We start from the raw sequence: 27,610 nt of genomic DNA on the forward strand, positions 1-27,610 counted from the left end.
GCCTACTTCCTCAATTATAATGTTTTGTCAAAGCGGTTTGGCATGGTGCCTATTTCTGCAATCATAATGTTTTGTTGAAGTGATTCAGCAAGGTGCCTACTTCTGCAATAAGATAACAATTATTGGGCAGGGCGTCATTGATTGCGATTATGGAGTAATTGGATGTTTTTATTCTAGTAGTTTGGCCTTTCACCTATGTCTGCCTTTTTTGATTGCCTTTAACAGGTGGTTATTTGCATATCAGAATATTATATGACTTTGTGGTGCTGTTGGAATACTTCTGTTCTAAAACCTTGTTCATTCATAACTATCCAACTTTGAATTCGAGATTACAGGAGATCAACATTGGACCGAGCTTAAGGGTTTCCATCCCCTTGGCTCCCTAGTCCAGCTCTTAGTCTTTCCCCAAGTTGTTGCAAAATAGGAGATGCACGCATATATGTTACTTTATATTTTTATTATGTCATAGGTGTATTTTGTTTATGTAGTTCGATACAAGCACCTACTTCCGCAGTTTACAAGATGTTAATTTTAAGTTAGTAATGTCTTCACTTGGTAGCTTCTTCTTGCGAGTTGGTGACTTCTGATATGTGATTTGGAATAACTTGGTTCCGTGTATTCAGATATGGCATTCCTAAAGCAATCAATATAATGTTACATGCACTTATAACGATCCCTTGTGTAATACCCCATGTTGCAAAGTGTCAAGTAAGTTCAAAGAACTGAAAATTAGTTTGAGAATTTAGTTAAGTAATTGCCGAATTAGACGAAGGGAGTACCCCGGACCCTAGATAGCCAAGGAAAATGGTATAGTATTGACGAGTGATTTGAGTTATAATTTTTGGTGATGAAAGAAATGGGATCGGAAATAGTTTTCGGTACAACGATCTATCAGGTTGAGAAAATCGAATGATCGTAAGGGATGTAATACTCGAGATTTTTAGATTCAAATATTTTAAGAAATAGGATGTTTTAAGGGATATAAGGATGTTTGGAGATAAAAGTTTAATTTCTGAGCCAGGGGCAAAATTGTAATTTTTGAGATTCGGGTAAAAGTGTAATTTACCTAAAAATTTAAGGGCATTAGCGTAGTTAACCCATTCTTCAGGGACTAAAATGCAATTAAAAAATTAGTCCAAGGACCATGTTGAAAAGGGTCTAAGTGCAATTATCCAAAAGTTCGGGCCAAAGTGTAATTCTTGAAACCTTTTACTAGAGGCATTTGGGAGATTTAGGAAAAGTCTCATAATGACGTTAGAGATAAGATGAAGGCTCATGATAACTTTAAGGATAAGATTTGGATAAGATTTGATTGGATATGATTTTGTTGGATATGATTTGATTTGAATAAAGATTTGATTCGGATAACAATGATTGCAGAATATCTTAGAAGATTTAGTAATGATTATATAATATCTTGAAAAATTTGATAGTGATTGCAGAATATCTTAGAAGATTTGATAATGTATAATATCTTGGAAGATTTGGTAGTGATTGCAGAATATCGTAGAAGATTTGATAATAATTATATAATATCTTGGAAGATTTGGTAATGATTGCAGAATATCTTAGAAGATTTGGTAATGATTATATAATATCTTGGGAGATTTAGAATGATTGTAGAATATCTTGGAAGATTTACAATGATTGCAGAAGATCTTTAGAAGATTTGGAATGATTGTAAAAGATTTTGAAAAATTTGAAATGATTGTAGAATATATGTTTCTTGGTGGCTAAGTTTCCAAAACCTATAGATAGGGGTTCATGGCCAAAGGTTTTTCATTCGAAATTGTGAGAAGTTCGTGCTAGACAAGAGTGCTTCGGGTTTAGTGGATATAGGGCTTTTTAAGTATACGCAAAGCATCACACGCGCAGAGCATTTGAGCAGCACATGAGAGCGTGTAAGGAGGTGGTTTGGTCAAAAGACTTGAGGAGTTACACAAAAGTCGAGGTTCGACACAAGATTTAAGGTGTTTTGAGTTTTGTTCAAGGTGAGTGTTCTATCTGAAAACTTGGTTTTAAGTTGTGAGTGTTCGCCCCCAAAACTTGATTTATTGTGCTCGTTCTATCTGAATATGTGGAGATTTCATGCAAAATGATTTTGTGCATTAAAACGGTAATCAGTGACGGTTGATTTTATGAGGGAGGTTCGTCCTTAAACGTTTTGAACTTGTGCATTGCATTTTATAAATGTTGTTTATATGATGCATTGAATTGTGAAATGTGGCATTGTCTTGAGTTTTGTGTGTACGTATGGAATGTCAGCCTCGGATGTTGTTTGGATAGTGTAGCCATAATTCTCCAAGGGCGTGACAGAATAATAGGGGTATCTGATGCTGATGTGGATGTCAGGATAGCCGCCTTGGTTTCCTTGCCAAACCGTTTGGTCAGGGAAGTTGCACTAGGACGACTAGGTGGTCCATACAGTGTTGTTCATGTGGGATGTCAGCCTAGGATGTTGTCTGGATAGTGTAGCCGTAATTCTCCAAGGGCATGACGGAATAATAGGGGTATCTAATGCTGGTGAGCATGTCAGGATAGCCGCCTTGATTTTCGTGCCAGGCCGTTTGGCTAGGGAAGTTGCACTAGGATGACTAGGTGGTCCATGTGAAATTTTGGAGTTGGGATTGTATGGTGGTTCTTGGATGCTTAAGGTGGGAACGTATTCTGGTGAGATGCGTTGGCAGCCCTATTTAAGCTAGAATCGTGTCGTGTCGTCGAGTCGGTATGGTGGCATAGCTTTTAGAGAAATTGCTCTTTTCCCGTGGTAGGGTTAAGCGCGTGGGATTCTCTTAGGCTAGGGCTTACCGGGTGTATTGGTTTATTTCATGTCTTGCATTCATTCATGAAAAATGTGATTTTGAACTCTCACTTAGATGATTCATCATCTAATTTGGACTATGTCCCAAGAATATTCAAACGTTCCAGGTGAAGACAGCGATGCAAAAGAAAAGGGGATTGCCGAGGAATGACAGCGATTAATGGATAGTTTACTTTATGTCATTTTCAGTTATGTTGTTTATTTTGAAAACATCATGTAAACGTTGACTCAGCTTTATATTATAAATAAAGTGGTTTCAGTTATGACATGTTAAGGTTTCGATCTAACTTCCGCATTTGTGTTGGTGAACCTGTCTTAGTTATTGATGGTTCATAATTGATATACTGAGAATGTGTAACGGGATCTTTGGGGAACGGTTTATGTTGAGTTTCTGTTGTTTGTTGGAAAAAAATATATATCCCCAGAATCTTACGTTACCTAACACTCTCGGGAATTGGGGTGTTACACCTTGCCTTTGAGAAATGGTGAAGGGTCATGCAAAACTCTCGTCGCAACTGATCGTAAGGCTTGAGTGAGCCAAGGTGGAACACCAAACATCTTTTGGCTGAAGGGGGTGTGGTTGTGATAGGAAGTGGCTGTGGAAAAATAGGGCTGCTGCAGAGAGTTGTCTTCTTGGATCGACATTCACTATAGGGCCCGCTACTACAAAAGATGCTGATAATTTTCTTTTTCCCATCGGCACTTCATGCATTTTTACAACTCTTGCCTCCATTTGAGTTGGTAGGCCACCTTCTACTTTTGAACCTCCTTAGTCTTGGAAAAAATATATCCAAGAAAGCTGGGAAGCCCAAGGTACTTTCTCTTGGGTTCATAAAACGCTCTTATAGACATATCCCAGGAGGAGTCTTCCCCACATAAGAGGTCTTTATAATTTTATTCCTCCACGTAACGTTCTTTTACGGGGGCTGGCATTGTTAGAGAGGATGACCCCATCATCAAATACAAGTTTAGGAGGAAAAATTCTCAAACTTGGCCTTCAGATATCCTCGAGGATTCATCCTTACTTCCCACTTGCTTAGCTTGAATCCCTACTTTGAAGAACAACATGGACGCCTAGTAGAGATATAGGGCAGGAAGGTGAGCTTTTCTCCTAATGGCTGGCGTAATAGTAGGAGAAAAGTCTTGGAAGACTCATAATAACAGGAGAAAAGCCTTGTTGAAAGCTACCCAGTGTCTTCCCGGAGGATTCAAAGCATGACTCATTAAGAGGCACTGTAGAATAAGATGAGGGCGTTGAGGCAACATCTTCACACAACTGTTCAGCAACTGCAAAAGGATGGCTTTTTATTCGATTCCCACAAACGAGGCCAAATTGTTGTTGCCAAAAATAAAACAATTACTTTTATTTGTTTGGGATCCGCTAAAGTAGAGTTCTTCGCTACAACTGAGGGTTCGAGATGTCGCTGGCAAGGTTAACCGGGTTTGGAACGAGTTGAAGCTAGAGTCTTGGAAGGCCAAATCTTTAGGGACTCGGATAGGGGTATTTGGGGCTTTCGGGGATAACGCGCCCATAAAGGTCTTCGAGGCAATGATGGATGGGGGGCCTCGATGGGTCTTTGGAGTCTTCTGGAATGATGGTTTTGTCTTAGCTTGGAGCATAAAGGACGTAAAAAAGGCACGTAGGAGACTTCCCTACTCGGACCTTCCGATGCCTAAGTCAGACAATAATCTTAGAACTATATAAAATGTACATGTATGTAAGTGTCCAATGTATGTATGTGGTGTCTTCTGGGTGTCTCGAATATGATGTTTCGAATGGGTTTTAAAGAGGGAAATAGTTGGGTTTAAACGGTTCCGAGAAGTCCCAAGAGATCCGTTTGCCTTAGAGGCGACAAATTTCTATAGACAATAGGTGGGACCCACAATCAAGTCTTCAGACTCTTCTGGGGAGTTTATGTGAAGAGGTCGGAAGGCTTGAAAATATTTTTGGGGTAGAGCCCCGATGGCTATCTCTGGGTGGTCCCAAAGAAGGCTTCGGGGCCATCGAATGGCTTTGGTCCAAGAGACCCGAAGGGTGTTTATGGACTTATGCAAAATGAATAGGTCAGACCATTTTTGGGGGACCCATCGGGGGCCTGAGAAGCTATCATCTCGAAGATTGTCTAGGGAACTATGATTCATCGAGAAGATACTAAAGAGTTAGGAAATCTTTATGACACCCCACAACACTTAGTTACTGTAAAGTTCATATCAAAGTTTAGTGATTGCTAGGGTTAGATTTGAAACCTAACAATTTTTGGGATTCACCTAGCCAACCACTACTAGCTAGCTATTGCAACCATAGGTAATTTGCTTTATTTTTTTTTTTACTTCTTGATATAAGAAAGGAGTGAGAGAGAGAAGTGGGATGAAAGAGAAAATACAAGGTAAAATAGTCATTTTACATTATTTTGTAACAAGAGAGGCCTCTATAATTTATGAACAGAGAGATAGGTTCTTGAATTATCTCTTAGATGATAAAAGATTTTTGTAATTTTCTCTTTTATTTTTACATTATGCTTAACAAAATACAAAAACCTTATGGCTGAGTGGCTTTTCACACCTTTGTGGTGGTTTGTTTGTTAATGGGAGCTTATTATAAAGGTTTTATCTTTTTTCAAAACTTAGTTACCCAACAAAAAAGAAAGGGGTCAATTCCACATGGCACCTCAAAGGTTTGGTGAACATTGGCTACCTATGTGTTTTTAGAAATAATAAAGACTTCATTACAATTGAAAAATATCATTTTGTTTTTGTTTAACTCTCATCCTCCCTCTCTCTTCGTTATAGGTGCAACTCACCATGGCTTTACAATAAACCTAGATGGCTCTTTTCTATTTCTACTATTTCTTATCTTATTTAGAGAAAGCTTAGCCTTATTATTTTCTCTTTTGTTAACCTTTACTATCTTTTGCCTTCACCACCTATCTTTCCAACTATCTTTATTCTTTCTTTTTCTTTGTTTTCAATAGTTATGAATCAATTACCCTCTTTCTTTGCTATGAGCCACTCATTCTCTATCATATCTCATTTATTTAAAGAATAAACGTGTCTCTATTTCAATCCCACATTTTTCTTGTTATTTGAAAATTCCACCTCTCAACTATTAATATTCAATGATGATTTAGTACACCCAAATCGGAATCTAGCATCGCTAAGCTTTCGATTGAAACTCAAATTCTTGGTTAAAACCCAATAGTGATGGCTAGGTTCTAGATCAAAATCCATCATCATTGGTTTCCAATTGAAATACAAAGTGTTTGGAACTTAATGATGTAAGATTCAAATTAGAGAGATTTTGGGACGATCAACTATGGTTTTTTAGCAAATTTCTAAAGTGAGGTAGGGAGAAAAAATAAAGGTAGAAATTGGAGATTGTTTAATCATTTTAAAAGTTTAATGATGTTAATTTAACAACATAGAAAAAATGTTTCGTGGTTGATAAGTAAATGAAGATTTGTAGTTTTTGTAAAAACACAAAAATATTATTGTTTTTGTGATAGAAAAATTTTATTGATATATCATAACTTATATTTTAGGCTACTCAATATAGTTAAAATTTTTAAAATATTCATTACTTAATATAGTGAGTCGCATGATTAAAATATTCCTTATTCAAGATAATAAGGCAGTGGGAGATAGTGGGACTCAATAAATCGAGGCACCCAAGCGTAAGAAGTATTATTTTTATTAATTGAGATGTTGTGTAGTTTAAGATATATCTTAAGAGGTGCTCGTAACATGGTCCCTTGTGATAGTTTCAAATATGTTGACGTGGAATTTATAAAAGATAAAAAAAATCTCAAAATAAAAACCGACAAAACCCCCGGTCTTCTCGAATGGTAATCTTCCCTGGGTGAAGTGAACCCTTCCGATGGTCGCCATTTGAGCGGATTTTCGCTTCTTCTTCCGCTCAAATGGCGTCTTCTTTCTCAGTTAATGCTTTCTCACTCAATTCCCAATCCGAACTTCACCACTCCAAAACTCTAATCTCAACAGTCGGCACGGCCCTCAAACACACTAACCCATCCCAAGCACAAAAACCTCTCTCTCTTCACAAGTCCCCGAGACCCGTTCATCTCTCCTCCATATCTTGCTTCCAATTTCCGGTTATTCAAAAATCCTCTTCAAATCCCTCACTCCTGAAAAAGCTCTCCATGTTTTGCGCTGAAAGGATTGCAGTTTTCCTTGTTGGGTCTTTCATTTTCGCAGGTTTTCTTGGTTGTAAGCCGGCTATTGCTTTACCTGTTCAGAAGGGCAGTTACAGTGAGAAGATAGAGGAAAAGAGAGAGACCCAGATTGGTGATAGTGACGAACAAGAGATGTATGCGAAGTTATTGGAGGGGGATCCAAGAAATGTTGAAGCATTGAAGTTGGTAGTGAATGGAAAGATGAGGAAAGGGAAGACTAAGGAGGCCCTGCAGTATGTGGAGAGATTGATTGATGTCCAGCCGGAGGAAGTTGAGTGGCGGCTTCTGCAGGCGCTTTGTTATGAGATGATGGGGCAGTTGAGCAAGGCCAAGCGGCTGTTCAAGGAAATATTGGCCCAGAGGCCTCTCTTACTTAGAGCCTTGCATGTACTGTTCTTGATCCATTCTTGCTTTCTGTTTTCTTATAATTAATTTTTTGTCTTAGTTTTCTACATGCCCGTATTGTTCTGGATTTGCTTATTCACTGTGCTTGGGAGGTGTTATCGGATTCTTATCTGATCAATTTGAGATTAAACTTAATTTCAAGAATATACTTAGTTTAATTCTTGATTTTATTATAGACTATCTTTATGCGTTATGTTTATCTTTACCTCTTGTGTAAGTTCATCACTTGTACAATTTTCTATACAAATTGGAATGTTGAAAAATCACCATACTTAAAAATCAGTGATTGCGTACTGATAATGGTGGACTCATGCAGATAATGTTAATTTCTAACATGGATATTTGCTCATCTACATGGTCAGAGATTCAGTACAAGTTGTTGGGCTAACAAATAATTTTATGGATGATCCAAATGTCCCGCCTGCAAGTCTGATTTCTAGTTGTCATTAGTTAATCACTAGTTGAACTCCCTTTCTTGGGCAAAAAAATCCTCAATTTCTTTTTTCATTTTTTATTTATTTGCTGTAGGTTCATTGATCTGCCAATCAGTTTTCAATTTTAGATATGCATTAGAAGCTTTGATGTGGAAATATGTAATAGATTTCCTTGGAGTAACTAACTAGATAACTGCAATATTTTAACATGCTAGACTAATTAGCTTATGGGAGACATTGTTGTTTCGCTCCCTTCAGCTTTGCCAGAGTATTTTGGCAAATAGGTAATTGGCTGGATTCTTGATACTTTAAAGGAAATGTCTTTTGCCAATGTGAAGTAACTCTGATATTGGCTTCAGAGTCCCTCTATAATGCTTGCCATGAAGCTCCAGTACAGGATCTACTGTAAGGTTTAGACTTGATACCGTCTGCATCCGGATCTTTGCTTCACTGGTTCCTTGGAGAGGATCTGGTTCAAATTAACATGCCTGGATATTCCAAGGTTTTTTTAAAGCTAGTTGATTTAACTTATAACTATGAATACTCTAAGATCTTGACCTTCTTAATTTCTTCCTCCTGTCAAAGCAATATAAGTGTGTACATCATTGACAACAACAACGTATCAAACCTTAATCCCACTAGGTGGGGTCGGATAAAGCAATCATCTCAATCTATGACTATACGTCATGCAATATAATTGTGTAATCCAAGCAAAAGTGCAGGCATCATGTTATGGGTGCCATTTTGTTTTATTTTCTTGGGTGAATCCTGTGAAGAGTAAAAATAAGTTATAGCTACCTTAATTTTTTGCAGGCCTTGGCAATGGTGATGCACAAGAACCATGAAGGTCCAGCTATATTCGACATGCTAGGGAAGGCTTTAGAAGTTGCTCATAGTGAGCAAAGAGTCAATGAGGAGAGAAACATTAGAATTTTAATTGCACAAATGCATGTTGTGAAGGTGATTGCTTTGATGATCCTTCTCCTAATTATTGTTTACTCAAATGCTGGATCTATTTATTTCGCAGGGTGTAGGGTTGTCAAAGAATCTTTGTTACACAGATATGGTATTGGGTTTGAGCATGTGTTGTGGTGTCAAACCTATCTAATTGTTAGGTCCATGGATACAAACATATGGTTGATTTCAAAATTTACTGCTCATATATGTAAAGTACATAAACTAGTATATAGCTTTTTTCCTTGTATAGAGTGAGAGTTTTACAAACAGATCTGAAGAACTGTATATTTTTCTGAACTATTTATTGAGTCCACTCCCAACCAACCTTGTTGGCATATTCCATATTCTATCTGAAATGTCAAGCATTTAAGACAGGTAATTAAGCAATTTAGAAGAGTCCATGTGACGGATAACAGAAATCAGCTATTCCGTCATATATGATTGCACAGAACTTGGAGGCACAAATTCATACTTTAGACTAAAAGAATTGCAAGTACTACCTATACCTGGAAGTAAATGAGATAAGGACAAAGGATGATAAGATTTACATATGCTTACATATTTGTACTGCTTTCTATGTGTGCAGGGGGAATTGGAGGAAGGCTTGAAAAATTTTCAAACCCTGGTTGATGAGAATCCAAGGGATTTTCGGCCTCATCTTTGCCGGGTAAGTGATTAAAACATTAGTCATCCCTGGCTTTTGATGTCTGGTAATTTTTGTTTGTTAATACTTGTTATAAGTTTTGTTACTGAAAATTTGATTTTCTAAGATCATTTTCATGTCAAATAAGGATACCATCTTTGAATGCATTGTTGGAGTTTCCAATGTTCTGCAATCTGTTTACTGCTTCAAGGGACCACTGTCCTTATCTTTTTCCGGCTGAAAGAGGATGCTGCATTTAACTTAACTTAACCAGAAAATATGGACATTCTTTTTGGTCTAGATTCTTTTATGTAGTTTTTGGATGCCTGTATATGCCAGTATATGGGTTTGTTTGTGTTTGTGTTTCTTTTTTTTTCATTCTTTACTGTACCTGTACTAGGTATTGCTCCTTTAAGACAGTTTTGCTTATAACAACAGGAGAAAAAAAAAAATATTAAGCAATGATTTTCAGTGATCTCAGCTTCCCTGCTATTCACTTGACTCTTGTTTCCGAAACTTTCACCCATCTCATGTTTCCCACATTTTTAGAAATAACAGGTTTATTTGCACATGAATCTCTAAAGAGTGGGTCCCCAAGCTAGGTGGTATTATATAATCTAATACATTATAAGGCTATTGGTGGATTCTTTCTATTTTAGAACAAAAATTTGAGATAAGAGGTGATTTGATTGAAGGAGAGCTTCTTTTGGGGTACAAACTTGCAAAAAATAGTCTCCAAGGAAAGCACTTGGATGCACAGAAGCAAAGTGAATAGCATTTGGAGTTCTCGCTGTGGCAATTTCACTGAAGTCTAAGAATGGATGATGTGCCTGGAAATACTGTTTGTTCCCATAGTTTCCCCCCATATTTAGAACCCAGCTTATTTTATCTGGTTATAGAGTGGGGTCAAAGGTTCCAGGTCATGCAGTCAAAGTAGAATATGATACTGTGTTTCTCAATATTGCAATCAATGAGAAATATGACAAAATATTTGAGGGAATTATAAAGATGGCTAATCTTTTGTTTTAATTTTTGTAACAGTAGAAAACTTTAGAGAAGGTTGTTCAGTGTAGATACAATAGGTCATACAAAATATTGAATTTCCTTTGGCAGTAAATTTATGAAGAATATAATTCATATTCCTGTTCACTTGTATTCAGGCATATAACTCCAGTCAATTAAGCCTATTTAACTGTGTTCAACCTGATACTTATCATGTGTTGATTTATACCTGATATTGGACAAGTCTTTGACTGTGAGCTTACCGTGAAAAGGATGAGTTTTGGGGCTTAAAGGGTGCTGTCCATAAATTGTATGTATCCATAGTAAATATTTTGGTCCTTGTGGATGAAGCCCAGCTTGTTTGTTAGATCCTTGAGAGGCTGAAGTCTGGGCTTTTTGTTGTGATGAAATTTGTAGCAGAATATTGTCTAGAATTATAAAAGATTCTTGGAGTATTCCCGGGTGTGGTTGGGTGGCAAGCTTTGAATTGTGAGTTTGTCTTCTTTTTCTTCCTATCTTGGCCAATTAACTACGTCTCTTGTTGGAATCCTGATGGGATATTGTAGAGGTTTCCAGGAGATCTAAAGGGAACAGGGACCAAGGGTTGTAGATTCATTCATTTTAAGAACATGCCATCTAGTCTTCCTACATAGCCTACATCCTTTCTTATGGGTTTTAGAAGACCGTAGAAATGTAATGTACTAATTAGACTGACACAGTAGTAGTCTGCTCCCCCTTTCAGATGTGGGGTCCAAGAATTGATAGCATCAATTGAGATTAATCAGGCAGGAAACAGCTGTTGAGATTTGTTACTGAAATTGATATTTTGTGGTCAACAAGACCTCTTTCTTGTTTGGATGATGGATGTGGAGACTGGAGAGAGAGATGAATACTTCTTATGGGTGGTGGGCCTTTTAGAAGGAATTTGTTATGATGAGAGGCTTCTCTTAAAGTCTTAAATTTCATATCTCTGTATCAGGTTACTACTGAATCTGCAGCCTTGGTGTAACCTGCAGAGAAATTAGTCGGAAAACCAGTTCAAAAAATGAAGAAGATAACAAGATAGTCAAATATGATGATGATGATGATGAACTATATATATATATATATATCAATGATGCTGTTTGATTCAGTGTTTTCTGTTGGAGTGATTTGTGATTTTGATTTTATGCAGGGAATAATATACAGTCTGATGGAGAGGAAGAAGGAAGCGGAGGAAAATTTTGAGCTATTCAGAAGCCTCGTACCTGATGAATACCCGCAGAGAGTATTCCTGGACGATGTTGTGTTGGCAGCCAAAACAAGCTCCCAGCAGCAGTTTGAGAAGGAGTTTAGAGCCCAGTTCCCTCGTCACAGCAACCACCCGACCCGACCCGGTAGCCAGTAGTAGGTTGGTCTCAGTTCCTTCAATTAATTTAATTTTTCGCAGGGTGTAGGGTTGTCAAAGAATCTTTGTTACACAGATATGGTATTGGGTTTGAGCATGTGTTGCGGTGTCAAACCTATCTAATTGTTAGGTCCATGGATACAAATGTATGGTTGATTTCAAAATTTACTACTCATATATGTAAAGTACATAAACTAGTATATAGTTTTTTTCCTTGTATAGAGTGAGAGTTTTACAAACAGATCTGAAGAACTGTATATTTTTCTGAACTATTTATTGAGTCCACTCCCAACCAACCTTGTTGGCATATTCCATATTCTATCCGAAATGCCAAGCATTTAAGACAGGTAATTAAGCAATTTAGAAGAGTCCATGTGACGGATAACATAAATCAGCTATTCCATTATATATGATTGCACAGAACTTGGAGGCACAAATTCATACTTTAGACTAAAAGAATTGCAGGTACTACGTATACCTGGAAGTAAATGAGATAAGGACAAAGGATGATAAGATTTACATATGCGTACATATTTATACTGCTTTCTATGTGTGCAGGGGGAGTTGGAGGAAGGCTTGAAAAATTTTCAAACCCTGGTTGATGAGAATCCAAGGGATTTTCGGCCTTATCTTTGCCGGGTAAGTGATTAAAACATTGCTTGTCCCTGGCTTTTGATGTCTGGTAATTTTTGTTTGTTAATACTTGTTATAAGTTTTCTTACTGAAAATTTGATTTTCTAAGATCATTTTCATGTCAAATAAGGATACCATCTTTGAATGCGTTGTTGGAGTTTCCAATGTTCTGCAATCTGTTTACTGCTTCAAGGAACCACTGTCCTTATCTTTTTCTGGCTGAAAGAGGATGCCGCATTTAACTTAACCAGAAAATATGGACATTCTTTTTGGTCTAGATTCTTTTATGTAGTTTTTGGATGCCTGTATATGCCAGTATATGGGTTTGTTTGTGTTTGTGTTTCTTTTTTTTTTTCCATTCTTTACTATAGATGTACTAGGTATTGCTCCTTTAAGACAGTTTTGCTTATAACAACAGGAGAAAAAAAAAAATATTAAGCAATGATTTTCAGTGATCTCAGCTTCCCTACCATTCACTTGACTCTTGTTTCTGAAACTTTCACCCATCTCATGTTTCCCACATTTTTAGAGATAACAGGTTTATTTACACATGAACCTCTAAAGAGTGGGTCCCCAAGCTAGGTGGTATTATATAATCCAATACATTATAAGGCTATTGGTGGATTCTTTCTATTTTAGAATAAAAATTTGAGATAAGAGGTGATTTGATTGAAGGAGAGCTTCTTTTGGGGTACAAACTTGCAAAAAATGGTCTCCAAGGAAAGCACTTGGATGCACAGAAGCAAAGTGAATAGCATTTGGAGTTCTCACCGTGGCAATTTCACCGAAGTCTAAGAATGGATGCTGTGCCTGGAAATACTGTTTGTTCCCATAGTTTCCCCCCATATTTAGAACCCAGCTTATGTTATCTGGTTATAGAGTGGGGTCAAAGGTTCCAGGTCATGCAGTCAAAGTAGAATATGATAGTATGTTTCTCAATATTGCAATCAATGAGAAATATGACAAAAAATTTGAGGGAATTATAAAGATGGCTAATCTTTTGTTTTAATTTTTGTAATAGTAGAAAACTTTAGAGAAGGTTGTTCAGTGTAGATACAATAGGTCATACAAAATATTGAATTTCCTTTGGCAGTAAATTTATGAAGAATATAATTCATATTCCTGTTCACTTGTATTCAGGCATATAACTCCAGTCAATTAAGCCTATTTAACTGTGTGCGCAACCTGATACTTATCATTTGTTGATTTATACCTAATATTGGACAAGTCTTTGACTGTGTGAGCTTACTGTGAAAAGGATGAGTTTTGGGGCTTAAAGGGTGCTTTCCATAAATTGTATGTATCCATAGTAAATATTTTGGTCCTTGTGGATGAAGCCCAGCTTGTTTGTTAGATCCTTGACAGGCTGAAGTCCGGGGATTCTCTTGCACTTTTTGTTGTGTTGAAACTTGTAGCAGAATATTGTCTAGAATTATAAAAGATTCTTGGAGGATTCTCGGGTGTGGTTGGGTGGCAAGCTTTGACTTGTGAGTTTGTCTTCTTTTTCTTCCTGTCTTGGCCAATTAACTACGTCTCTTGTTGGAATCCTCTACCATAGATAAGATGTGATATTGTAGAGGTTTCCAGGAGATCTACAGGGAACAGGGACCAAGGGTTGTAGATTCATTCATTTTAAGAACATGCCGTCTGGTCTTCCTACATAGCTTATATCCTTTCTTATGGGTTTTAGAACACCGTAGAAATGTAATGTACCAATTAGACTGACACAGTAGTAGTCTGCTCCCCCTTTCAGATGTGGGTTCCAAGAATTGATAGCATCAATTGAGATTAATCAGGCAGGAAACAGCTGTTGAGATTTGTTACTGAAATTGATATTTTGTGGTCAACGAGACCTCTTTCTTATTTGGATGATGGATGTGGAGACTGGAGAGAGAGATGAATACTTCTTATGGGTGGTGGGCCTTTTAGAAGGAATTTGTTATGATGAGAGGCTTCTCTTAAAGTCTTAAATTTCATATCTCTGTATCAGGTTACTACTGAATCTTCAGCCTTGGTGTAACCTGCAGAGAAATTAGTCGGAAAACCAGTTTCAAAAAATGAAGAAGATAAAAAGACAGTCAAATATATGATGATGATGATGAACTATATATATATATATATATATCAATGATGCTGTTTGATTCAGTGTTTTCTGTTGGAGTGATTTGTGATTTTGATTTTATGCAGGGAATAATATACAGTCTGATGGAGAGGAAGAAGGAAGCGGAGGAAAATTTTGAGCTATTCAGAAGCCTCGTACCTGATGAATACCCGCAGAGAGTATTCCTGGACGATGTTGTGTTGGCAGCCAAAACAAGCTCCCAGCAGCAGTTTGAGAAGGAGTTTAGAGCCCAGTTCCCTCGTCACAGCAACCACCCGACCCGACCCGGTAGCCAGTAGTAGGTTGGTCTCAGTTCCTTCAATTAATTTAATTTTTCTCTAAATAAATTAATTTCTAGGAATGAGAAATTTATTAGGACTTCTCATTTGTATGGTCACACTAAATAGACATTCTTTATGTATTAGTATAGATTAAATATAAAGTTGATGGCTTATATGAAGAAGAATGATAGATCTGTTGCCATGGTGGAAGACGAGAAAAAGATAAAGTGAAGGTTAAACATAAGGTAAAAAATTTAATTTATGTAATTAATTAATTATAATTTTTTTATTACTTTTAATATGTCAAAAATATGTTTTTATCATTTTTAAGAAACTTGAGAGGGTGTTTGGCTTACCGGTTTGACCGCTTATAAGTTATCAGTAAAGTTTAAACGTTAAGCTTAAATGTTATTTGATAGCGTTTTAGAAAAATTTTCTTCAATTTTTTCCAAAATGTTATTTATAGCTTATTTTGTTAATTAAGTATTTTACAATTTTACACTTCAATAACTATTTGTTATGAGTATTTTTTGGACCATTTCTTATGGGCTGGACTCGACCCAGTAGGCCGGCTCAACCTCCCGAAACCCAACAGGCCCAAGGCCAAAGTTGTCAGTGCAAGGTCACACGTCGCCGCAACCTGAGCTCAGACTGCAGAATCAAGCAAGCTCCTAACAATGCTTTCGGCTCACTGGTCGAACCATTCAGCTCGCATAATAAAAAGATCACAGAATAATCGGAGGCAATATCCACCTATCTTATCTGAGGCAAATTAAATCCATGATAATGCGGAATTCATTTCTGATTTTATGGAACTGATAATGACATATTGTCTATATAATATTATTCTTTTATTTTGAATTTTATGAAAATTGTAAATATCTCGCACTATAAATAAGAGTCAAAAAACCATTATAAATGGGGATAATAATAACAAATTGTTATTCTGTCGGAATAATCAGAGAATAGTCGTAGATTAAATATTATTCTAGTCGAATCACGTAAAAACTTTCTTATGTGCGATTTATTATTTGTTTCTCTTCTTTGCATTGGTGTTTATTCTCTCATTGCGGGTCGACGAACCACGGTCGACCAACTCCGAACGTCGACACAATCATATTTTCAATTTTATCTTTCTATTTCATCATTCTGCCTTCTTTCTTTCGATGCCTTCCTTTAGCTCGTTTGTTGTTGTCTCCTGCCTCTAGCCCTATCGTTGTCGCGTCAACTGCCTCTAACTTCTACATTGTAGTTGGCAATTATTACCTTTAGCACTTTTATCGTCGCCCCAGTTTCTAGCAAATTTATATATATATTTAATAATTATATATTTTTAATAATTATCTTAATATTTTTTAATAATTATATATAATTTATTAATATGTAATTATAACAATTTTATCAGTTATATATTAATTTATAATAATTTATTTTTATTAAAAATTAGTATTTTATAAATTTTATTTGTATTTTTTAATAATATATTTATTTTAATTTTTTTTTTATTAAATTTTAATAATTTATTAATTTTTTTAAATAAAATATATAATTATATAAATAAGAATTTAAAACATATTTATTCAAATTCGATATCAATTTAAATATTAATTAAGTTTAAAATTTTATATAATTTTTAGGTAAAAAGGCTATCTATCTTGAAAAAGAGTAAGCCAAATCACCCTCTGAGTGTAATGTATTCCACCATGTTCGGGATTATTCGATTCAAATCTATTCGATCATTTTGCAGAGAGTGCCATCTCATTAGCCGCCAAGATGATGACACTGCAACTGACGCGCCCAACACCATCCATTCGCTTCTATTCTAGACCCGTGTTTCCTCCGATCCGCCACCGCTTCCACCACATCGGTTTTCACCTCCACCGCCACAAGGCCGCCGGTTTTCCTCGGCGGCGAACGCGTTCCGACCGTCCGGCAACCGTGTCGGAGGTTTTGGAGGGGAGCAAAGACGGCGTTTCCACGGACCTGGAAGCTGCTCCGGTGAGAATAGTGGTTCTCGTAGGAGAAGGTAGTATCAGCCCTCTCAGGTCTGCGCCATGGCTCCAAGTTATGCACCACACTGTATGTGCCATCCATAGCACCTCCAATTAACTTTGCGTCTGTGTGTGTATCGACTCTTTCTATACTATACATTTTGGTGAATTTTGAGAGTTGGATTTTTGGTGGATTTTCTTGGAAATTGCTTTTTGTTTGTTGATGAGCTGTATGCAATGTGGAGATTAGAATGCCGCGCTACTTATTACTGACAAAATTCAAGTCATTTTGTTGATTATTCGTATGGCTGTGGTTAAGTGGAATCTATCTGTTTTATCAATTTAGTAAGGTTTGGGCTTCAAGATAGAATAGAAATTTTGGAGATTCTTGACGGAAAGCATACATGTAAAAAGTTGATAAAATGAATTTAGCAAATACGAGAAGGAATTTGGACGTGTACATACGGTGTTTGGGTATATAATGCAATTCAGTGAAGGCAGTAATGTGAAATCTATACTAATGCAAAATACATGGGAACTCTATATTGGCGAAATTTGATGAGGCAGTCAGTCCCTATCCTGGAACTTAAATTAGCGAGTTGGAAGGTGGACCTATTCTGGATTAATGAACTCATTCCGTAGTCACACAGCTTGAATCAAGACTAGTGTGGACTACGGAATGTGACAGGTTTTACAGTTATCAACAGTGATTGGGATTTTGATGGAGAAGTTATTGCACATATCTTTTAGGCCACAAGCCACAAGGGATAATAAAAAGTTTGTTGTTTCTGCTTTAAGAAATAATCAAGTAACATATCAATGATAAAGCATCTCTGGAAGGCCAGCAGGTTGAACCACAGTAAAATGTTGTGGCCTTGTATAAAGGATTTTATCAAATGCTATAAAAAGGTCTCCTTGTACGTGGTGAAATTTATATCACATGATGCATTGAAATTTTGAATTGTGTATATGCTTAAAAAATTCTATCATTCATGAACATCATGTAAAATTTTCATTTATTGTTCACTGGAATACTCGAGAATGTATGTAGGTGGATTAATTGTCTTCCTTTCTTCATTCCTCTGGTTCCCTATTTTGATTGATGCAAAATGGTACCCATATACTTTTCATTCCATTGGTTTTATGTCATGTTTTCCCAGCCTTCTAGACATTCCCCCGGTTTATTTATGCAAAATGGTACTCCTATTCTTTTCATTCCCTCGTTATGTCCTGTTTTCCAAATATATATGTGCTGTTCAAAACTGCAATAGAATTCTTAGCCAAAAAAAAAAAAAGGAAAAAAAAAAGAAAAAAAAAAAAAAACAGAAACGACAATAGAATTTGTTCTTATGAGATAAGCCATACATTGGTTCTCTTTGGTGGTAAAATTCATTGGGAAAAACCAGTCTACGTAATTTGCATTTTGTTTGTTGCATGAAGAAATCAAAGAGGAGGATATTTTGGGTTGCTTTCCAAGCAAGATCAAATATTGGCTTAACTTGTCTTACTCTGACAAAAACTGTCAATTCATGCCAATCAAACTAAATCTGTTCAAAATTACAATTTGCTGGCTACACAGCTACGACATCTGGTAAGCTTAAGTATTTGTAGTAGAGACCACAACTTTTCTATCTATCTTCCCTTCTTAAAGTTATAGGGAATGTAGGTTCAATCTACTTTGGCACACCATCAATCCCAATTGGGGAGGCTGAGGTTAGACTTTATGTAATAGCATGTTCTTTCACCACTCCCTCCCACTGAAGCTTGACATTTATGCCTCCTTATGTTTTGTACAATTGGGGAATTTCCTGTGAAGGCATCAAATTCAACTGTTTTCTAGATAATCAAGCTACTAATGTAATATAGCTGAAATTACTCTCTCTTATCTAATGGAATGTCTGTTTGAGTTTTTTATACCTCATTCTTACTTCTTTGTAAGCAGGCAGAAAGATTGAAATGGGTTGATGAAGGATTTGAAATGGTGGTGTTTAGTGACAAAATCCTTGAATCTAGTACTTCAGCAAGTGAAAATTTGAGAAGGGAATTAAGCCAGGCAAGTATTTTGGTGACCGTTGCTGTTACAAACCAAGAATCAGTCAAGTGGGTACAGGTCAACACACATAATATACCAAACATAATCTGCTTTGACTCCTCCCCAACATTGCCAAATAAACTTGGGGGATCACTTGTTCAAACAAAAACTAAAGGAAGCATATTTGGGAAAGTTGCTGAATTTTCTTGGACAAAAAAAGAAAATGAATCAAAAGAAGTAATCCGAACTATTTCTGACGCTTGGGAACGGCATAATTCTGATGATATTAGGTTCTGTTTGTTAGTTATAGTAAATGCCTATGTTAGACCAGTTCCAATACTGAAGAATCTTAGAGCAAAGGGATTTTCTACCCTGAATTGTATGGTAAAGAATTGTGGTTCTCAGATACTCAACTGCCTCTTGGATCCTAACTGTAGGAAAGCTCTTCAGTGTTTGAATCAATGCAGTCCAGTGGATCAGGTTTGCAATTACCGCTGTATTGCTTCATATGAAAGTCAACTGCTAGAAGAGTTTTCTCTGTGTGTATTGCAGAAGCACAATTGTCTTGAATTAGATGCAAAAATCCCTGCAAAACCTAATGTGCCTCCAATGGTTAAGTTTCGGGAGAAGGATTTGTGTCACGAAACTGCTGAGGACCTTTTTGTGGGTTGGTTGGGGAGTTTGGAATGGAGCTGGCGTGTCGTAGCTGGGCAAAACCCAGCTTATGATCAATTTCCCTGCCAGTACCAGCTATTTTATAGGGGGAAGGCAAAAGGCTCATTTTGGTATGAACCAGTTTTTCAGGTCAGAACCCTAGAGGGGAACTTGGTTTGGAGAAGGCGAAGATATCGAGTAAAGAGAGGCAAAATTGCAGGGACATTTTACTTCAGCGTGTTGGACAATGGGGTGGTTTCAAATGAGTTCTGGACAATTGTGGATGTCTCTGACAATCTTAGTTGGGGCTTATTTCATTACCATGGAGCTGCTCGAGCTGCAGGACAATCCTACACGGGGGCAGTGCTTGTTAGCCCAAATGGGGATTACCCGGATACAATGGAGAGCTTGAGGTTAGGTTCTGCATTGGATAGATGCGGTATCAAAGAGTGGGAGCTATTTAATGTTGATAATTGCTCATGCCAAGATCCTCCGCTGGGGCTGCCTGAAGGGTCACGCTTGCATTGTAAGATTGAAGTTGAAGATCAAAAATCTTCTCATGTCTAAGATTAAGTGGTTGGTGTGCTAGTCATGCACAATGTTTAACCTGTATGTAGTCGACTTAAGGTGACAGAGATGAACTTTTAAAGCAACAACTGCTGAAATGCAATGCTTGGATCGGGTATTATGTTAAAAGTCTGCTGTCTCCTCCTCAACCAGGTGCTCAGTTACTCAAATTTCTGCATTACTAACAATGAATGGGTTCTGGCTTACACTGCAGCTTCCTTGTCCAGACTTTTAGCCAATCCAACCTAAGGACTAAGGGTTCCATCTAGGACTTTTAAGCTCTTGTTTTTTTCTCTATAGTCATGATTGTCTTGGGATATTTGAACACTTTCTTTTTTATACAGCCGTGCTATGTTTGCATCATGCGCGCAATCTTGTTTTAAGTAGGAGTTGCTTGTACGAATTGCAATAGTTGAGGATGATATAGCATGGTAAATCTGTTGGCATAATATGTTCAAAAAGTTTTAGAATATTTTGGAAAAGAAACATGGGTTGGGCTTCAATATGTTTTGTGCTCTGTTGCTCTATTACTTCATTTATTTTTTGTTTTTATGGATGATAATTTTCAATCATTACTCTTCATATGGGCATCAGCTAAGCTCAAAAGATATAGATAATAGCCCACAAACTACTTGTACCAGATAAACACACAAATATTCATACATAAGCTTTACTCTCAGAGAAAGAGAGGTTTGAACCTTGATCACAAACAAGACCATTCTAGCCTCATTCTACCCGGCCAATTCTTAAGGTTTTTTACTTGTTTCATCGACTAGAGTTTTCATTTGTCATGTCAATTAATATTAATAAATGATATCTAATTTGTTAAAACACCAAATAACTGGCTGGGTGAATTGTTTTTGATCTATGTTTTCATGCGAATACAAGGTTTTCCAACTAATCGAGCACTTTCAGTTCAAATCGAAATTTGGTAACCAGAAATTTGTCCATCTTTCATGATTTTATAGTTTAGTTCGCATGAGTTGTATTTTGTTTTGACCAGTCAATTAGTCTACAAGGCAGGAATAGAAAGTTGAATTTTTTTTTATAAGGCATTCATTATGATAGTGGTGTGAAACATATATATATATTACTGGTAATTTGGTAAACTTTCTTAGGATGTCTTGAGTTAATATGATACCTTCAGTTGTGTTAGTGAGTGGGTACTAAAATTGCAACTCATATAACGTTTTTAGAATAATTTCAATTATTATGATAGTGTTGTGATGTTTAGAGATTGAATTTGAACAACTTATCATGTTTCGTTAAAAAATTGCAACTCAGAGCTGACTTTCAAAATTAACTTTCATGTCTAAAAAAGCTACAACACAATTATGCAAAGGGTATCGTTCCTTCTGACCCAACAAGGTTGGTCGGATTGGTTGCAATGACGGGGCATTGTGATTTAGCAATCTAGGCGATGAGGGGTGATTGGCACTTGCAAGTACTCCGACGTTCAAATCAATATGTATTTAAAATGTCAGAATATTAATAAGGTTTGAAAAGAATATATCTTAGCTTGCGATCAGGCTGATTTATATAGAGATGAAGATATCTTGTGTGTTGTCGACTGGCATGGGAGGATAAAGAGTTGAGATGTACGGTATTGATAGGGATCACCCTTGAGAATCTTAGATCTAATGAGAATTATGAGCTAACGAGAATCAATGCGCAAGTTGTCCGAGGTTGATGGAATTTATTACTTGCGTAAGAATCTCGACTTTAGAAGGGAACATTATTCGAGCTCTAGGTAAAATCTAGCCTGGGAGCTGGGCTAGGTGTCAAGTTGTGGGCCTGATGTCTTGGGTCGCGTGGGTATGACCCAATGAATCAACACAGTCTAGGTATATATATATATATATATATATATATGGAAGATACAAAGGAGACTTTTGAAATATTAGTTCTTAGGATAACTTGAATTATTATGATCTTTTAGAGATTGAATTTGGACAGTCTTATCATTATTCTTTATAAAATTGAAACTCAGAGCTGAGTTTGAAAATTAACTTTCATGCTGGAGGCTACACCACAGTAGAAGATACAAAGGAGGGTGTTGTGGTCATGGACAAGGTAGCTTCTATTTTGTTATGCATCTATGTTTTTGTTTAGTGAAAATATATTACTCTTAACTAATGTATATGATTTTCTACTTTTTGTGCATAAATAATATTATTTTAAAAAATATAGCTATCTATAAAACACTGTATACCCCATTTTTCTCATAGTTTTATTTACTTAACCTTCAACTTATATTTTCCCTTTAAAGTTGAAAAGAATTTTTAACTGGAATTTGTATATGAGGGTGGTTTTTTCTTTTTTTTCTTTTTAGAGTTTTACATTATATTCATTGCTTCTCCAGCTTGGTACTTTATTGAGTATTTTCTCCTTTAAAAATATGTCAAAAGAGTATTACAGTGACTATGTTGATCAATATTTGTAAACTATCAACACCAAAAAGTCCATTATAAAGCTATACTAGATAGTAGACAGCATAAAAATTATCAAATCTAAACTTGGTAAATGAAAAAAAGACAATTCTTAAATATGACATACCAACTTTGATGCATGAAAACACCAAAATGTGTCGTTTTGATGTTTCCAAGATGTTATGACGCTATTTCGGTATTTCCAAGACTTTTCTATCCCAAAACATTAAGAAATATCAAAAAATATTTTTGAGCCGTTTTTGTATTTTGAAAATATTTTAGAATCATGCCAGATGTACAATCATTTTATACACCTTAAACTACATAAAAGGGTATTATGACCAAAATACCCTACGCTTTACATACGCCTCACGCGTCTCTATACGCCTCATGGGGGGTTTTTTTGTCATTAGTACACCTTTATGTAGTTCAAGATGTACACAAATGTGTATCAATAATATTTTTCAATATTTTAGGCTCATTTTACAATATTAAAAAAATATTAAAAACATGTTTTTGTTCCACATGTTTTGGGTGTTTCCAATATTATAATTCACGTTTTTTTTAATATTTTTTAAAAATATTAAAAATATTATAATTCATATTTTGGGCCCATTAAGAATGGTTTCCCTATACTTTTGTTTCTTATTTTTTTTAAAAAATGTTATTTCTTCATTTTTATTTCGCATCATATCCATTTTCTATTTCTGTACAAGTTAAATTATCATTATCCATACTATTGTTAGCAATCAGTCAAATAATTCATGTCTAACACAAATTATTTCGTATTTTTTAGAAAAATATTATACTCGCATTTATATGAAAGATTCGGATTAATACACGACTTTTAAGACTAAAAAGTTTAAAATGTGAAATAAATTAATTTTTTAAAAATTTGATTGAAATATTCGTCTAGAAAACTCAATTGTCCTATTGAAAAATCACAAAAACTTTTCATTTGCCCTGCCCTATTTGAAGTCTGAACCGTGAGTCTCATTTCATTGAACAATACACATAACCTTTTAATTTTCTCTCTTTTGTTTATCATATTTCCCCCATTTCTTTTACCTCTTCTCAGTTCTTTGATGTCCGTTCTTTGTTCTTACTTTACTTAACAACCCAAACTCAAATGACAAACAATTGATGGTGTACTCGAAAAATTATGCCGACCAATGGTACACTTCACTTGTTTGATTTGAGGTAAGTTATTCAATAACTTGAAATCTAGTAGATGTTTCTTAGAGATTTTTTTAATCTGATTCTTAGGGTTTATTTTTTCATTTAATTGAGTCGTTAAACACAAAATACTCAATTTTTATAGTTTCTTAAACCTATTTCTGGTTATAAAATTTAGATTTGGTTAAATTTGTTTATACTTATACATGTTAATTTTTGTTAATTAATAGTTATACATATTAGTAAATGAAATGAAATTATATGTAGGAAATGAGACAAATTTTGAGAGTATGTTGATAATCTAGATCGGCGATTCAAATATAAATTTTGCCAAAAATAGTATCCTAATGGTATGTCTCGAGTAAAATTGCATTTATCTGGCCAAACATGGTTTGATGTTATTGAGGTACAAGCTCTAGTTGTTATTGCTATTGGGGGAGGTAGTAAAAAGACAAAATTATCTACTGAAAGTGTCAAATTAAATGGAGTCGGGAATGGAACTAATCAAGAAATTTTGTCAAGTTTACAACAAACTTCAATATCTACTATATACAACAAAAAAGATACGGATATGGTGGACATAAAAATAGCTCAACATTTTTTTTTATTAATATTTCTTTTAATGTTACTCGAACACCTGTTTTTATTGAAATTATTAAGACTGTTTCTGACTTTGGTATCGAATATTCGTTACCAAGTTATTCTACTCTAAGAACTAAATTAGTGATGAATAAAAAAACAATGGTTGAAGATTATGTAGCTAAAGTGAAAGAATTGTGGAGTTTATTAGGATGCATATTAGTGTATGATATTTGGGCATACATGAAAGGTCATTCATTTATCAATGTGGTTGCTTATTTTTTGAAATAGCCTGTCTTTTTAAAGTCTTTTGAAGGTTCAGGTCATAGAAAGAATTCTCATTTTTTTAAAGATCTACTTGTATCTGTCATTGACGAGATTAGACATAAAAATATAGTTCAAATTATCACAAACAATGCTTCAAATTAATGACTTACTCGTGATATGATAATAAGAAGTTATTCTCACATATACAAAACAAAGTATCTAGTCCATGGAGTTCAGTTACCTTTCAAAGATATTTATAATCAACTTCAATGGATAAGTAAGGTATTTGATGAGGCAAAATTATATGTACAAGCAAGCCATTGTTTTAAGATGAGGAATACACATAAGGATTTGAGAAGGTATTCCAAAACTAGGTTTGCACTTTTTTGAGAGAGCAAGAAGTGCAATCAAGCAATAATGTGAAACTAATCCTACCAAACACATGCAGCTGCGGGACTTATTTGAGACAAGACATGAAAAGAATATACTTCATGAGATATATGCAGTTGCAACTTACATTAACTTATTTTTAATGTATGACATGAAAATAAGGTATGACCAACTTGAAGTAAGAGATGGTTTATTATTTGTGGGAGAAAAGTTGGTTGACATTACAAAGATAAATGAGTTTGCTAACCAATTATTGATTTATGATGGAAGACATCCAAATATGTTTACTTTTCTTTCAATGGTACAAATGAGAAATGTTCATCCTTATAAGTAATGTTACTTCTGTTTAACTTATTTTAATATATATTTTTATTAAGTTATTTTTCTTATAGAAAGCTAATTTGTTGATCATTATGTGTAGGAGTGTGGTGGGAAGTAAACGAAGGCTTCGTTTCTATTTTAAAAAGAATTATGCTAGATGTACACCCATTTTGTACATCTTGGGCTACATAAGGGGGTAATATGACCAAAATACCCTGCGCCTCACATGCGCCTCACGCGCCTCTATGCGCCTCATGAGGGGTTTTTTTTGTCAAAATACCCCCTTATATAGCCCAAGATGCATAAAATGGGTGTACCAATAACATTTTCCTTCTAAAAATGATTGTTATTCGTATATTGAGCCAACTATTCTAAAAAAATGTGAATTAAATAATAAAAGACATTAAGGACAAATTTCTCATCTATACAAGAAGTTTCTCCAAGTAACTGATGTAATTAAATTTCTCAAGCCATCTCTAGCTTCTAAAACAGATTAAAGCATCAAAAAATGAGAAGCAAACTTAGTTTTGGAATACCTTTTCAAATCTTTATGTGTATGTTCCTCATTAAACTTAAAACAACGGTATACTTGTACATATAATCCACAATCTCCTTTGCCTCATCAAATACATTGCTTATCCATTAAACTTGATTATAAATATTTTTGAAAAGTAATTGAACTCTATGGGTTGCACACTTTGTTTTGTATATGTGAGGATAACTTCTCATTGTCATATCACCAACAAGTCCATAATTTGAATTATATTCTTAGGTCCAATATCTTCAATGATAGATACAAGTAGATCTCTACAAAAATGAGCACTATTTCTATGACTCGATCTTTCAAAAAACTTTAAAAAGATAGGTTTTTTTGAAAAATAAACAACCACATTGATAAATGAACGACCTTTTATGTTTGTCCAAATATCAGACATTAATGTGCATTCTGATAAACTCCACAATTTCTTCACTTTAGCTACATAATCTTCAACTATTGTTTTGCTATTTATCACTAATTTAGTTCTTAAAATAGAATAATTTGGTAACGAATATCCGATACCAAAGTTAAAAACAGTCTTAATAATCTCAATAAAAACAGATGTTTGAATAATATTAAAAAAATATAATTAAAAAAATTGCTAAGCTATTTTCATGTCCACCATATCCTTATCCTTTTTGTTGTATATGGTAGGTATTGAAGTTTGTTATAAGCTTGACAAAGTTTCTTGACTAATTTCATTCCCGACTCCATTTAGTTTGACATTTTCAATAGATAATTTTACCTTTTTATGACCACCCCCATAACAATAATAGCTAGAGCTTATACCTCATCTAGCACACTTAGACAAACCACAACATCACACCCTATTTGGCCAAATAAATGTGATTTTACTTGAAATATACCATTAAAATACTATTTTTAGCAAAATTTACATTTAAATTGCCAATCTAGATTGTTAGCATACTCTCAAAATTTGTCTTTTAGTATCATTTCTTACATATAATTTCATTTCATTTCATTTACTAATATGCATAACTATTAATTAACATGTATAAGCAGAAACAAATTTATCAAAAATTATATAATTAAGAAAAATAAATTTAACTAAATCTAAACTTTATAACTAGAAATAGGTTTAATAAACTATGAAAATCGAGTATTTTACATTGATCGACTCAATCAAATGAAAAAATAAACTCTAAGAATCAGAATAAAAAAATCTCCAATAAATATCTACTAGATTTCAAGTTATTGAATAACTTACATCAAATCAAATGAGTGGAGTGTACCGTTGGTCTACAAAATTTTTTGAGTAAACCGTCAATTATTTGTCATTTGAGTTTGGATTGTTGAGTGAACTAAGGACAAAGAATTAACATCAAAGAATTGAGAAGATGAAGAGAAAGGAGAAGGGGAAAAAATGTGATAAACAAAAGAGAGAGAAAATGAAAAGGTTATATGCACTGTTCAATGAAAGGATACTCACGGTTCAAACTTCAAAAAAGGCAATTGAAAAGTTTTTGTGCTTTCTTTAATAGGAGGACAATTGGGTTTTTTAGGCAATTTTTTCAACCGAATTTTTTAAAATGCGTTTAGTACACGTTTTAAACTTTTTAGCCTTAAAAGTCATATATTAATTCGAATCTTTTAGATAGACGAGAGTATAATACTTTTTTAAAAAATATGAAATAATTCACGTATTATACACAAATTATTCGGGTGATTGCTAACAAGGATAAGGTACCTAATTTCAGTTCCTTCAAACTTCATTTATTCTAATCAAGTCCTTTGACTGACCATCACCAGGATTTATTTTGATAAAGGGAATTCTCACTTTAACATCTCATT

General features: G+C 35.0%; 2 protein-coding genes across 4 annotated transcripts; both read left to right on the plus strand.

Annotated features, from left to right (window-relative positions):
- Nucleotides 1–6,653: 6,653 nt before the first annotated feature.
- LOC127804730 (protein SLOW GREEN 1, chloroplastic) lies at nt 6,654–15,033 on the plus strand. 2 transcript variants are annotated; one of them, XM_052341689.1, is made up of 4 exons: nt 6,654–7,398; nt 8,664–8,810; nt 9,394–9,474; nt 14,660–15,033. In XM_052341689.1, the coding sequence occupies exons 1-4, from the start codon at nt 6,739–6,741 to the stop codon at nt 14,870–14,872; spliced, it is 1,101 nt and encodes a 366-aa protein (XP_052197649.1). In that variant the 5' UTR covers nt 6,654–6,738; the 3' UTR covers nt 14,873–15,033. The 2 variants fall into 2 exon arrangements, with proteins under 2 accessions (XP_052197649.1, XP_052197648.1); XM_052341688.1 differs by lacking the exon at nt 9,394–9,474 and adding an exon at nt 12,398–12,478.
- LOC127804729 (violaxanthin de-epoxidase, chloroplastic) lies at nt 11,713–20,227 on the plus strand. Of its 2 annotated transcripts, none has more exons than XM_052341687.1 (3): nt 11,713–11,842; nt 16,602–16,933; nt 18,788–20,227. In XM_052341687.1, the coding sequence occupies exons 2-3, from the start codon at nt 16,628–16,630 to the stop codon at nt 20,096–20,098; spliced, it is 1,617 nt and encodes a 538-aa protein (XP_052197647.1). In that variant the 5' UTR covers nt 11,713–11,842; nt 16,602–16,627; the 3' UTR covers nt 20,099–20,227. The 2 variants fall into 2 exon arrangements, with proteins under 2 accessions (XP_052197647.1, XP_052197646.1); XM_052341686.1 differs by lacking the exon at nt 11,713–11,842 and adding an exon at nt 14,739–14,875.
- The last annotated feature ends 7,383 nt before the right edge of the window (nt 20,228–27,610 follow it).

Source organism: Diospyros lotus, chromosome 6, assembly GCF_014633365.1.
Source record: "Diospyros lotus cultivar Yz01 chromosome 6, ASM1463336v1, whole genome shotgun sequence".
Lineage (NCBI taxonomy): Eukaryota > Viridiplantae > Streptophyta > Magnoliopsida > Ericales > Ebenaceae > Diospyros > Diospyros lotus.

Bases quoted from the DNA above. Each gene is read 5' to 3' on its own strand.
- LOC127804730 (XM_052341689.1), top strand. From the start codon at position 6,739: ATGGCGTCTTCTTTCTCAGTTAATGCTTTCTCACTCAATTCCCAATCC. The intron at 7,399-8,663 runs GTACTGTTCTTG...AATTTTTTGCAG, and splicing joins TCTTACTTAGAGCCTTGCAT to GCCTTGGCAATGGTGATGCA. The intron at 8,811-9,393 runs GTGATTGCTTTG...CTATGTGTGCAG, and splicing joins CACAAATGCATGTTGTGAAG to GGGGAATTGGAGGAAGGCTT.
- LOC127804729 (XM_052341687.1), top strand. From the start codon at position 16,628: ATGATGACACTGCAACTGACGCGCCCAACACCATCCATTCGCTTCTAT. The intron at 16,934-18,787 runs GTATGTGCCATC...CTTTGTAAGCAG, and splicing joins TCCAAGTTATGCACCACACT to GCAGAAAGATTGAAATGGGT.